At 44.5% G+C, this 13175-nt stretch overlaps 1 protein-coding gene across 5 annotated transcripts in view; it reads left to right on the top strand.

The window, feature by feature from the left end:
- PPIE (peptidylprolyl isomerase E (cyclophilin E)) overlaps positions 1-12887 on the top strand; it is a 15510-nt gene extending 2623 nt beyond the window's left edge. For 2 of the 5 annotated variants that reach the window (XM_011977668.1, XM_011977671.1), the window contains exons 3-10: positions 676-719; positions 1202-1228; positions 2499-2580; positions 3111-3211; positions 4646-4769; positions 8152-8337; positions 12095-12237; positions 12473-12887. In XM_011977668.1, the coding sequence (XP_011833058.1) occupies positions 676-719; positions 1202-1228; positions 2499-2580; positions 3111-3211; positions 4646-4769; positions 8152-8337; positions 12095-12237; positions 12473-12541 (776 nt within the window). In that variant the 3' untranslated portion in view covers positions 12542-12887. The remainder of the gene's footprint in view (positions 1-675; positions 720-1201; positions 1229-2498; positions 2581-3110; positions 3212-4645; positions 4770-8151; positions 8338-12094; positions 12238-12472) is intronic. The other 3 variants (XM_011977669.1, XM_011977672.1, XM_011977670.1) reach the window with 2 other exon arrangements.
- The last annotated feature ends 288 nt before the right edge of the window (positions 12888-13175 follow it).

The raw sequence follows: 13175 nt of genomic DNA, 5'->3' as shown, positions 1-13175 counted from the left end.
AAGTAGTTGGGACTACAGGCGCCCGTCACCGCGCCCGGCTAGTTTTTTGTATTTTTTAGTAGAGACGGGGTTTCACCGTGTTAGCCAGGATAGTCTCGATCTCGTGACCTCACAATCCGCCCGTCTCGGCCTCCCAAAGTGCTGGGATTACAGGCTTGAACCACCGCGCCTGGCCTATTGGCTTTCTAAGGGCCCTTCTAGTCTCTGAGTTCTATGATTAACATTATTGTGCTTGGTCTTTCCAGTTCCTTCAGCATTTTCCTGAGGATAAAGACTGAGCATCTTTATCAGGTTTTAGTATTCATGCTTTATGCACAGTTGATGCACAAAATGTATATTGGATAGGTAATTGATAGGTCAAATGACCTTATTTTTCTAATTGCGTTGCATGCAATAGTTAAGGTTTTAAGTTTGGCTTTGGTAGATTAGTTGAATACTTATTAATTAACAATACAGTTTATTATTCAGCTATGTCCATTAAAAAAACAAAGTTTATTATTGCTTAAAATATTGTATAAGAAGAATCAAAGAATGAGATTCCTTCTTCCTAAATAGTGATTGGATAGAACTTCTGGTGTTTGGATACGGCATGTGACTGACTTCACTTTGTGACCATCCTGTTTCCTCCCACCACCCCACATAGTAATTACTTGTTTTTGTTTTTCCATTTTGTAGAAAAGCACCGAGGATTTGCTTTTGTTGAATTTGAGTTGGCAGAGGTGAGAGTCTGTGTTACTGGTGTTTAGTCCTTGGTTTGTGATGTTACAGATTAAAAAGGAAGCTTTTCACCATTTGGTTAGGTTGTTGGGCCTTAGGCTGATGCTGCCAGAGAGATCAGAAGTAAGTACTGTTCTAAGGAAAGCTTCTCTCACATAATCATACTGAACTGTGAATAACACGTCAGACCTTCTGCCAGGCCCTGCCATTCTTGCCCTGCAGAGGAGCTCGCTCCTACACCCCTGTTCATTGAGCATTCTTGCCTGGTAGTAGTGATTATTTCTTGTGCCTTCAACCAGATGGCAAATTGTTGCACCACCAGCTCTAAAATCAGCCAGGAAGTGCTCTTTGTTAGAAACATACACAACCTAGGCAAGAAATGTAGAGGCGGCATTTTTCTGGATTTTTGCTACTGAACATGTGTTTAGACACCATAAGCATTTGGCTGCAAGCCTAAACTTGTACCGTTGTCTTTCCTTGGCAGGATGCTGCAGCAGCTATCGACAACATGGTATGACTGGGAATCTTCATTCTAACCAAAGTTGCTTTTTGGTGGTACAGAGGGTCCTTATTCATATATCAGTGTTCTGGACTTCCAAAGTTACCAGGTTGCATGGGGAGGTAAAAATTCTCACGTGAAAATATTCACTGTGAATTGATCACTTATAAAATTAGTTCTTACTCAGACTCCTTCCCCATTTAATAATAATGTAAGTCCTCATCATCCTTGTTGACCAGTCTCTCACTGGCTGTCCCATGTCTAAGATAATTTGAAAACAGTGCAAATTGATTGCACAGTTAACTGCATATTTTGCAAAATAGGATTTCATGACCAATTTACAATTGAGAAGAGAAATTTAATTATGGCAGGTGCAAATCACTGATACAAATGATTTGGATGTTCTGGAAAGGTCCTTGGGAAAAATGATGATGCTGTTTAGTATTTGTGCCCTCCTTGAGATCCTTTTAGTTTTCATGTCTGATATGAAGTTCAAAGATATACTGTTGATAGAATTTTGTTGGAAAAATAATACTTCAGTGTCTGTTTCCTTCCTTCCGTCCGTCCGTCCGTCTTGAACTCCTGAGTTCTAGCAGCCCTCCCTTCTCAGCTTCCCAAGTAGCTGGAATTACAGGCTCAAGCCAACAGGGCTAACTGTTACATTTCTTTCTACCAAGTTACATTTCTTTCTACCGATTAGTGCAGAGTTAATCCTGAATATTAATTGTAAGAAACTTGTTTTTATTATTTTTAGTTTCATCACAGTCATTTCCCTATCAAACCTTTTTAAATTTTTCACTTTTACCATGAAATCTTCATCACCACTTCAAGTGGATTCACCTTAAGTGAACTTTCCTGGTACTGATTATCTATGGATAATGAAATGTTCTTTTATTCCTTGTTCTGTTATCCATTCACCAAACATATTCCTCAACTGTCAGAGATCATTTTTCTTTCATTTCAAAGCTTATCTTGACTTTTGAAGGTGAACTCAGATGCTGGGAAACTGCATTTATTCTTGTAATTTTGGAGTGTTCTGAACCCAGAGTTACTTTTGGTAATACAGGTCTTTGCGTGCTGCTATGAAAGAAAGGGGTGTGTGTGATGGTTCTGGAATTCCCTGCAACCCACAGGTGGCTTTGGGGTGGGTGCATAGCTTACTCGTAGGGGCCCAAGGATTAAGGGAGGACAAATCATGAGTGTGTCTCAGAAGTAAATGGAAAGCTGGCTGGCCCTCTTTTAATCTAAGAGAGTTTAAACAGCTGAATTTTAATCTTTTCAGAATGAATCTGAGCTTTTTGGACGTACAATTCGTGTCAATTTGGCCAAACCAATGAGAATTAAGGAAGGCTCTTCCAGGCCAGGTGAGTAGGAGCAACTTCCAGATTCCCTGTGATGTTCTGCAGTTTAGCCTTAATTGCATTTTTTGTCTCTGTTTACTTGGAAGTAGATGCTCAATGCTGCTTCCTGGTAGATAGGAGTAGGTGATGGTTCACATCGGGAAGGGCACGCACCACCTTTATAGAGAAACAAAAAGTGAGTTTGAACTTCTCAGCAAAGCCAGAGTAATTGTTTCTGTTATGAGAGAAATTCCTGCTTGAGCTCATCTTTCCCAGTTTTCTTGATATTCCATTTCTGGGGTGCTCCATCAAGGGCTGAAACCAGCAAAGGCTATACCATTGCTTTCCACATAGCTATTTTTCTTAGCCCTCCTGAGAGCTGGACTTCAGGGCCGTCATTCTGGATTGGAATTTTCCTTACCCCTGGGAGTTCTCAGTGGGGAACTGTCTGGCATAGAGGCCACATAGCATCTTCCACTTTGCTGAGCAAAGCAGCTACTTTTCAGTTCAAGCTGATAGCTTGAATGAACATTTGTTTGATTCTTTCCTTTCAGTTTGGTCAGATGATGACTGGTTGAAGAAGTTTTCTGGGAAGACACTTGAAGAGAATAAAGAGGAAGAAGGGTCAGAGCCTCCCAAAGCAGAGACCCAGGAGGTGAGAATGAAGGTTCCTGCTTCCAGAGGAACTTAAACTTAAAATTTTTTTAAGTTTTAATGGAAATTTGCAAATATATGTGTGTGTGTGTGTGTGTGTGTGTGTATATATATATATAAGCAGAGGGAATGAATAATGAATTCTTAGTACTTTGCTAAGTCAGTATTGAGTGAATTCAAGGGCGAAGATTTGGGTATCTCGTCCATGTTGTGTTCTATGTGATGAGCGTCTCAGCTCTGCTCAGGTATGGATTTGTGATTGTCAGCTGACAGGGAGGAAGCTGAGGTGCTCCTCTTCACCCCTCCTAATGAGTCCCCCTCCGTCACTGAAGAGTTTGCCACGAGGCTCATGGTCTTCCTATTCCTGTGCTAATGGAGGGGAGACAGGATAGGGTAGTGGTACCTTCCTTCAACCTATACATGGGTTCTGAGTTCTCCAGCCCTAAGAGAACCTGCCAGGGCACTTCCTCCTGATTCTCAGCATAGGTCTCTGACAGTTGCTTTCTGGGCTTCCCCTCCTCTGGATACCTTGTGAATGTTGTCATTCTTCTGTATTTCTTTCTTGGCTCATGGTTTCTCTCTCTTCTCTCAGCTGAAAGAGTAGCAGTCAGTCTCTAATTTTATGCAGCCTCTCTTATGCTGTTGAACTTCATGGTCTCTTTCTAGTCCTGAGCTTCAGATATTTCTGCCTGTAAGTCTCAGGCAGCTTAAGTTTGCCTAAAATGGATTCCCCCGCTTCTCTAATCCTGTCTTCCTGTGTTCTCAATCTTGGCTAATTTGCCACCATTCATCCACACATTGACCCACACCAGAAATTTTGATGCAAAGCAGAACTCATAAAGTGGCCATCACAGTCAGTGGAGTCCCCCTGGATCATCCTGTATCCTCTGCTTAGTCTTATCTACTTGGAGCACAAAGCAAGGCCCAACATTCTCCACTGTCTTCTGAGCACTTAGGCCTGAGCAAGAGGGCTGCCCCCTTGCTTCCATGTAGCCAGCCAGCGTATGTGCAGGGCCAAGCATAGAGGGAGGAGGTGGTGGTACTTGGATGGATCTGCCTAACTAGAGGACAGTGGGTGGGCTGGAACTGGCATTTGAAGATATTGAGAGTTGTGGATCATGGACCAGAAAAGTGCTGTTCTGTGACTGTGAAGCAAGAAGAGGAAGCAGATGCATCTGAGGGCGAGCATGATGAGATAACACGCCCATGTATGGGCCTCAGGCAGTGCTGAGACCTCCTGTCCCTGGGCATCCAGCTGGGTGCTACGACTATGGTTCCTGCCTCCTGCAGCCCTGTCAGGGACCAAGGCCTACCCCGTCAGCACTTGCTCCAGCCTACTCACTGGAATTGTGTTCTGGGTGGGTGTGTACAATACCTGCACTCCTACTTAGGGGGTGAAGGAGCTCTCTTAACTAGCAATTTCTTCTGCATCTAGGGAGAGCCCGCTGCTAAAAAGGCTCGGTCAAATCCTCAGGTGTACATGGACATCAAGATTGGAAACAAGCCGGCCGGCCGCATCCAGATGCTCCTGCGTTCCGACGTCGTGCCCATGACAGCAGGTGAGCGGGATGCTGTGGTCAGAACCGCGGGACGCTGGTGGCTGAGCAGTGAGCCTTTCCCAGGTTCTTGCCGCTTCACTTCTTGTGTTCTTGATATTGCTTCTGACTTAAGTTGATTTGAGGCATCTCAGATCCTGGGATCTAGTAACAGATGGGTCAGAGCAGGTGTTTTTGAAGCTTTGTAAGTGCTGGCTTACTACTTTTTAATAATCTTTTCTTAAAAATACAAGTAAATAATGTATTCTTTTTTTTTAAAGAATACCATACACATACATTCCAATAATATTTAAGACAATAAATTGAAAATTCGTTTTCCCCTCTCTACATCATCCTGAATTCTAGAAGTAACTAGTGCTTTTATTGAGTATTCTTTGTAACTTATTAAATATTGACTTCTGTTTATTCTCTTTTTAATCTAAATTTTATTGTCTAGACATAGAAAGAGTCAATTCAGTTTCACAAAGCTTGTTTTGAAAGAACAGTCATCCCCCAGTGCTGTCCCTATGCCCTGCTGCCGACACCATTTGCTGCTGCTCAGAGGAGCCGATTTCAACTCTTAGGTCTTGATTTTTATTTCCATGTTGATAGATAACAGGTTTATATTTCTACTTCCTGTTTTCCATTTTAAACATTATCTTCTGATTTTCTACTTCAGAGGACAAAGAATGAGTTTTTTAAAATCCCCTGCCCCCTCATCTTCCCTGTATAGGTACCGTAATTTTGGTTAGGTCCTAAGTTATTTTAACAATGTAAGCATCATGTGATAACTGTCATGCACAGCATTTTGCTTTGCCTGGAATTGATAGTTGCCTTGTTTTTGCATAGTTTTCTATGTAATCATTCCTGATTTTCTCCCAGATTCTCCTGCTGGGGGCTTTGCATCCAGGTGTCTGCATCTTGTTAAGGGGAGATGAGGGTGAGGCTGAATACATCAACGTTCAGTATATAAACTTTCACATAGTCTCCGTTTGTCATTATGTCACCTCAGCCTTCACTATGTGTAGGATGTCCTAGTCTAGAGACCCCCTGCTTTAACCTACCAAAGACTAGACCCCCAGTTGGCTACCAGGTGGGGAAGGGGTGGCCCCCAGCTTCAGAGTCAGGGAGAGGATCCCAAAGATTAACCACTTTCTTAAACGGGCTTTCAGCCAAACTTCCTGTCTCCAGGATTACCTGCACTCTTTCCTCTGAGCTTTTGGAGTGCAAATTGAGTTGCTTCTTGGCTTTTACCAGCTTAAGATTCAGCTTTCTTGGGTCTGCTATATCATTTGGGATTCATTTGTTTTCTACCTTCAGAAATTTTGTTGCTGTTGTCTTTTCCTCCCTGCTTTATAAGTTTATTTTTGGCTGTTTTAGCCATTTTAAAGTGTACTGTTTGTTAGCGGTAATTCCTCTGTTTGAAATTTTTGAATCACCCTAAACAAAACCACTTATGAAAGATACCTATTAAATAATAACTCCCCATTTTCTCCTCCCCTTACCTTCTGATAACCGCTCATCTTTGTCTATGAATTGACCTATCCTAGATTTTCCATGTAAGTGGAATCATACAATAGCTGTCCTTTTTCGCATCTTGCTTATTTTGCATAGCATAATGGTTTCAAGGTTCATCCTTGTACCATATGTCAGTGCCTCATTCCTTTTTGTGGCTGAATAATATTCCATCATATTTGGATAAATATCTTGTTTATTCATTTGTTGATGGGCACTTGCACATTGTTTTCATCTTTTGACTATTGTAAATAATGCCTGTGTGAATATCCACATAAAAGTATATGTTTAAATCCCTGTTTTCAGTTCTTTTGGATATATATGCCTAGGAGTGGAAATGCTTATGGTAACTCTATATTTAACTTTTTGAGGAAGTGCCAAACTATTTTCCATGGTGGCTGGACCATTTTACATTTCTACCAGCAATGTATGAGTGCTTCAATTTTTCCACATCTTCTCTTTTTTTTTTTTTTTTTTTTTGAGACAGTCTCGCACTGTTGCCTGGGCTGGAGTATGGTGGCGCGATATTGGCTCACTGCAACCTCTGCCTCCCAGGTTCAAGGGATTCTCGTGCCTTAGCCTCCCGTGTAGCTGGAATTACAGGCGTCTGCCACCACACCCAGCCAATTTTTTGTATTTTTAGTAGAGACAAGGTTTCACCATGTTGGCCAGGCTGGTCTCAAACTTCTGACCTCGTGATTTGTCTGCCTTGGCCTCCCATAGTGCTGGGATTACAGGCGTGAGCCACCGCGCCTGGCCCACATCTCCACAGGTGTGAAATGGTATCTCATTGTTTTTATTTTTATTCCCTACTGACTAATGATGTTGAACATCTTTTCATGTGCTTGTTGGCCATTTATATATGTTCTTTGGAGAACTATCTCTTCAAATCTTTGGCTTATATATTAACTGGATTGTTTGTTTTGTTTTTTTAAGAGACAGGATCTTGCTCTGTCTCCCAGGCTGGAGTGCAGTGGTGAGATCATGGCTTACTGTAGCTTTGAACTGTTGACCTCCAGTGATCCTCCTACCTTGACCGCCCAAAGCACTGGGATTACACCTTGCCTGGCCATTTTGTTGTTGAATTACAGGAGTTCATTATATATTCTGGATATTAAACCCACATTAAATATGATTTGCAAATCAGCATTCTCCTGTTCTGTAGGTTGCTTTGCCCTCTGTTGGTACAGTTTTTTGATGCACATCTTAAATTTTAATTCACATCTAATTATTTTTTCTTTTACCTGTGCTTTTGGTGTGACATTTAAGAAGCCATTGCCAAATCCAGAGTCATGAAGATTTGCCCCTATGTTTTCTTCTAAGATCCTTTGGTTTTTCTTTTAAAAAATCAGTTTCCTACCAATTTAGTGTGGTTTTGGAAGAGAAAAGAGCTAGAACATGTATATTCAATCCCCTTTCATCATCATCTCTTAGAGTCCTGGCCAGGTGTGGTAGCTCACACCTGTAATCCCAGCACGTTGGGAGGCCAAGGCAGGCAGATCATCTGAGTTAGGAGTTCTAGACCAGCTTGGCCAACATAGTGAAACCCCATCTCTACTAAAAATACAACGTTAGCCAGGTGTATGGCGCATGCCTGTAGTCCCAGCTACTCGAGAGGCTGAGGCAGGGGAATGACTTGAACCCAGGAGGTGGAGGTTGCAGTGAACTGAGATTGTGCCATTGCACTCCATCCTGGGCGACAAGAATGAAACTCCATCTCAAAGAAAAAGAATCCCTTAGTCCTTACAAGGTTACTATCACAAAGGTTTATAATGAGTATCCCTTATTTTAAAACAAAAATATGAACATTAAACAAGTTTTTTTTGAGGTTTTGTTTGTTTTATTTTGTTCTGTTTTTTAACCCCAGCGCTTTTTCCTTTCTCAATTCTAGAGAATTTCCGCTGCCTGTGCACCCATGAAAAGGGCTTTGGCTTTAAAGGAAGCAGCTTCCACCGCATCATCCCCCAGTTCATGTGCCAGGGCGGTGATTTCACAAACCACAACGGTACTGGGGGCAAGTCCATCTATGGGAAGAAGTTTGATGATGAAAACTTTATCCTCAAGCACACGGGACCAGGTGGGAGCCAGCTGGCATGTGATAAGGGAGGCTTAACAAGGGTGGGATGGCCGCGCAGGATGAAAGGACAGGTTGTGGTTCTGGCTGACGGGACTAAGAGTCTGGAGGAGACCCAGCCACCAGTCGCAGGAGAACCATGCAGCCTTGCTAGGGTGGAGTTGGCTTGCTTATATTCAGGTATTATCCATCCCCCAACCGTGTCCATACTTCCCATTATCCCAGCTTGGATTCTGTGGTCTGCCATTGCAAGCGCGTATGCCCTCAACCCCACTGCTCTCCCTGCCCCTGCCATCAGATTTACTTAGTAAAAGCTCGGTGGTTAGTCCCCCAGCAACTAGAGAAAAAACACAGAATTGTACTGAACGATCCCACTTGAAATTTATAACTATAGTTCTTAAGGGGGCCCTTGCCAACCTGACCAGATTTCCCTACTTGATGCTCAGTCCCAGCCAGAGGTGATGTGTCCATGCCTGTCTTCACTTCTGAAGCCTTATATCATCACCTTCCCACCTCATCTAGTGCTTCGCCTCCTGCATCTCTCCACTCGTGCATGCTCTTTCTTCCAATTATAGGGGATGAGCTATCTCTCGTAGGCCAGCCCCTCCACCTGTGGACTGGATCCCGTCCCTCTCCTCTACTTAGGAACATGGCTTCTAAAGTTGTCCCCTTCAGTCCATTAGCAAGAAAGCATGCAGTTATCAACCTTTAAAAAAATCTGCATCCGGTTGCCGGGTGCGCTGGCTCATGCCTGTGATCCCAGCATTTTGGGAGGCAGAGGCAGGCAGATCACCTGAGGTCAGGAGTTGGAGACGAGCCTGACTGACGTGGAGAAACCCTGTCTCTACTAAAAATACAAAATTAGCTGGGCATGGTGGCGCGTGCCTGTAATCCCAGCTACTTGGAAGGCTGAGGCAGGAGAATCACTTGAACCCGGGAGGTGAAGGTTGCGATCAGCCAAGATGGCGCCATTGCACTCCAGCCTAGGCAACAAGAGTGAAACTCCATCTCAAAAAAAAAAGAAAAAAATCTTCATCCTAGTACTCTTGTTCCCTCTCCAGCTATCACCCATGCCTCTGGTCCCCCATCTTTTTTCAAGAAGTAAAAGCATAACTTCTTGAAAACATGGTACAGACTTGCTGCCTTCGCGTTTTCTCTAATCCCTTCTAGCCAGACTTCTAGTCCTATCTCGCCATTGAAACCACTCTTCAAAGATACCAGTAGCCAGTTCTTGGCGATCATCTTATCCCACCTCCCAGATGTTATCCCATCTCCCAGGAGCATTTCATACTACAGGTTGAATGTCCCTTTCTTGAAATGCTTGGGACCAGAAGTATTTTGTATTTTGAAATATTTGCATTATATTTACCAGTTGAGCATCCCAAATTGGAATATCTCAAATCTGAAATGCTCCAGTCAGCATTTCCCTTTGAGCATCCTGTCAGTGCTCACAAAGTTTCAGATTTTGGAGCATTTTGGATTTTCACATTTGGGATGCTCAGCCTATACTAACTCTGTGCTCCTTGACTCCTTCACTTGGCTGGCAGGACTCCTGCCTCTTCTTGTCTCCTTTTACCTAGATGGCTGCTTTGTCTGTCTTTGCTGTCTCCTTCTTTTCCTGACCCTTAAACACTGAAGTGGCTCAGAGCCCATTCTTTTGTTCTCCAGAAGCCTGTTACCTGTGCTCCCTTTTTCTAACTGGTGGTTTGTAGAGCCCCTCTTTACTATACTGAACCGATATGTGTAGGTGATATAGCCCACTGACCCACACCATTATTTTAAAACTCAATATATCTGTAACTATAATAGGGAAGAACATCAGAGGAAATAAATGAATTTGCATAATAATCGAATGTGTTTCCAGATGTACATGCTTAAGCACAGCTGTGTCAGAACACAAAGTGAATTATTCAGGCGTCTGCACCTGTACTCAAATGCAGCAGTTAGGAGTGTAGACGGGAGTGTCAACTGATAACTTGGATACCACTAGCAATGATGCTATTGGTGATACGACTTTGTGAAATGGTAGATAAAGTTGATTAGATTCCAAAGTAAAGAATAATCTGTTTATTTACATAGTAGTTACATTCCTAGAAGATTCCATGCAAAACCAAAAGAACTCCAAAACTTTGGGCTTATATGTATAATGCAATTATGTTTTAGGCGCAGATAACTGTGAACACATTTTTTACCTATACCGATATCTAATGGGCTATTCGTTGTTTTGTTGTTGTTGTTTGATTTTTGTTTTTTTGAGACAGGGTCTCTGTTGCTCAGGCTGGAGTGCAGTGGTGCAAGACAGCTCACTGCAGCCTCAACCTCTCCAGCTCAAGCAGTCCTCCTGCCTAAGCCTCCCAAACAGCTGGGATTACAGGTGCACGCCATCCATAATGCCCGGCTAATTTTTAAGTTTTTTTGTAGAGATGAGGTTTCATTGTATTGCTCAGGCTAGTCTGGAACTCTTAGCTTCAAGTGATCCTCCCACTTCAGCCTCCCAAAGTGCTGGGATTAGAGGCATTAGCCACTGCACCCAACCTCTAGCAGGATGTTTGAAAGACCAAGAGGATATGAGACAATTCATTGTGCCAGACATTGCAGAACATCTAGCATTCCAGGCCCCCACCTGCTAAATGCCAGTAGCCCCCCCACAATGTTTCAGACAGTCAAAAACACTTTCAAGCCAGGCATGGTGGCTCATGTCTGTAATCCCAACACTTTGGGAGTCTGAAGTGGCAGCCCAAAGCCAGACGATCACGTGAGTTCAGGAGTTCGACACCAGCCTGGACAACATAGTGAGACCCCTGTCTCTACCAAAAAAAGAATTAAAAAATTATCCAGGTGTGGTGGTGCACGCCTGTAGTCTCAGCTGCTTGGGAGCTGAGGTGAGAGGATTGCTTGCGCCCCAGAGATTGAGGATGCAGTGAGCTGCGATCATACCACTGCACTCCAGCCTGGGTGACAGAGTGATCCCCATCTCAAAAAAAATAAATTCAGATTTCCAAAGGTTTCCTAGGGACAGGACACCAACCCCACTGAGAAGCAGTGCCCTAGGCAGTCATACCCGGTCCCAGAGCTTTCAGCAGTATCTCTGAGTTAAGCTTGTGCACATTGGCGTCTGCATGCTGATGGCTCCCTGAGCTCCAGACTCCTGTCCAGCTGTCTTTACTGGATATCCTGGGAGCATCTCACACTTCACACGTCTAAAACAGCTCTTGGCCTTCTCCCCTAAACTCTTCCTCCTCCCCCTCTTCTCTGTTTCAATAAATGACTCCACCGCTTGATCAGAAACTTGGGAGTCATTGTGGACACACACACACACATACATACATGTACACAGACACACACATATATATGTACATTCTCTTATGTGACAAATGTCCATGTTACCAGTCCTCACTGTGTCATAGCTGTCATTTTGAATGGCTCTTTTCCACTGACTGTGAGCTCCACCAGAGCTTGGACTATGTTCAGCTCATCAGTGTTCCCAGGGCTTAACAGGGACCTGGTTGCCAAGTAGACACTTAATTGTTAAATAAATGAATTACTGAAGGAACAGACCAGTGTAAAGTGATTGAAACACCTCATTCACCATTTCACTGACTATTAACTGAATCAAAGACAAGGTGGCCACATTTGCATGTGGTCTGTGCATCCTGGAGTCTGGGCCTGTGTGACTGAAGGGCTGTGGACAGCCTGCACAGACGTCCATTAAGGGCTGGTAGCCAGGGTTGGGGGAGCTGATGGTTGTTCTGTCCCCCAGGTCTACTCTCCATGGCCAACTCTGGCCCAAACACCAATGGCTCCCAGTTCTTCCTGACATGTGACAAAACAGACTGGCTGGATGGCAAGCACGTGGTGTTTGGAGAGGTCACCGAAGGCCTAGATGTCTTGCGGCAAATTGAGGTATGTGGCCAGGAATGGGCCTCCTTGTCACCCAGGCCCTTGGAGCACAGCCCTGTGGGAGGGCTGGAAAGGCTCTGTGGCCTCAGAGAGATGGCCAGGGGCTGTGTCCAGCGGGAGGGGCTGCTGCTGCCCAGGTTCTGGAGTGGAAGTGGGCATATGGGCAGGCAGGGGTTGGTATCCCGAAACCACTGTTAGTTTCCCGCCTTACTCCCTCACTTCTGTTCTGCCCACAAAGGCCCAGGGCAGCAAGGACGGGAAGCCAAAGCAGAAGGTGATCATCGCCGACTGTGGGGAGTACGTGTGAGGCGGCACCCTCTGCTTCCCCCTCCGCTCTTGCCCCTGCACATCCAGGAAGGAGCTGCCAGCCTCAGAGGAGGCAGCACCGAGGGTGCCTGTTTGAAGCAAGCAGCATTTGGTGTATGAGCCCTTCCTCAGGGTCCGCTTGGAGCAGCTCCTCTGCAGGCACAGCCTGGACTATTCCCAAGCGCGGCTGTGGGCCCAGGAGCCAGTGCAGGTGCTCCCCTCCACCATGGGCAGGCTGTGCAAAAAGCCACTGGCTTTTCTCAGCATTTGCTGCTGGGCCTGTCCTGGGACTACCAGTGCTCTTAGGTGTTTTCTTTGCTAAAATAAACCCTTGTTCTTATGCTGCTGCCTCCTGGTAGTTCTTGGGAGTTGCCAGAGATAGTGTCTGTGGCTAAGCTGGACCTCTGAGGCAGGCTGGTGAGTGGGGAGAGCAGAGTATCTTTCCACAGCTTTCATTTCCTCCCTTGGGCTGATCCCCTTAGATGTCAGGTGATATATCTTCACACCAGGCATCCATGTCAGGGCAACGGAAATTAAAGACTGTGGAAGGTTCAGTCTTCTGCTGCCTCTGCTCCTAAACCCAGCTGCCAGTCTTACAGCCAGCAAGTATACTCTCAGTGGTTCGTTTGTTTATT

Source organism: Mandrillus leucophaeus, unplaced genomic scaffold, assembly GCF_000951045.1.
Source record: "Mandrillus leucophaeus isolate KB7577 unplaced genomic scaffold, Mleu.le_1.0 Scaffold182, whole genome shotgun sequence".
Classification (NCBI taxonomy): Eukaryota; Metazoa; Chordata; class Mammalia; order Primates; family Cercopithecidae; genus Mandrillus; species Mandrillus leucophaeus.
This window is presented reverse-complemented; position numbering and strand designations above follow the sequence as displayed.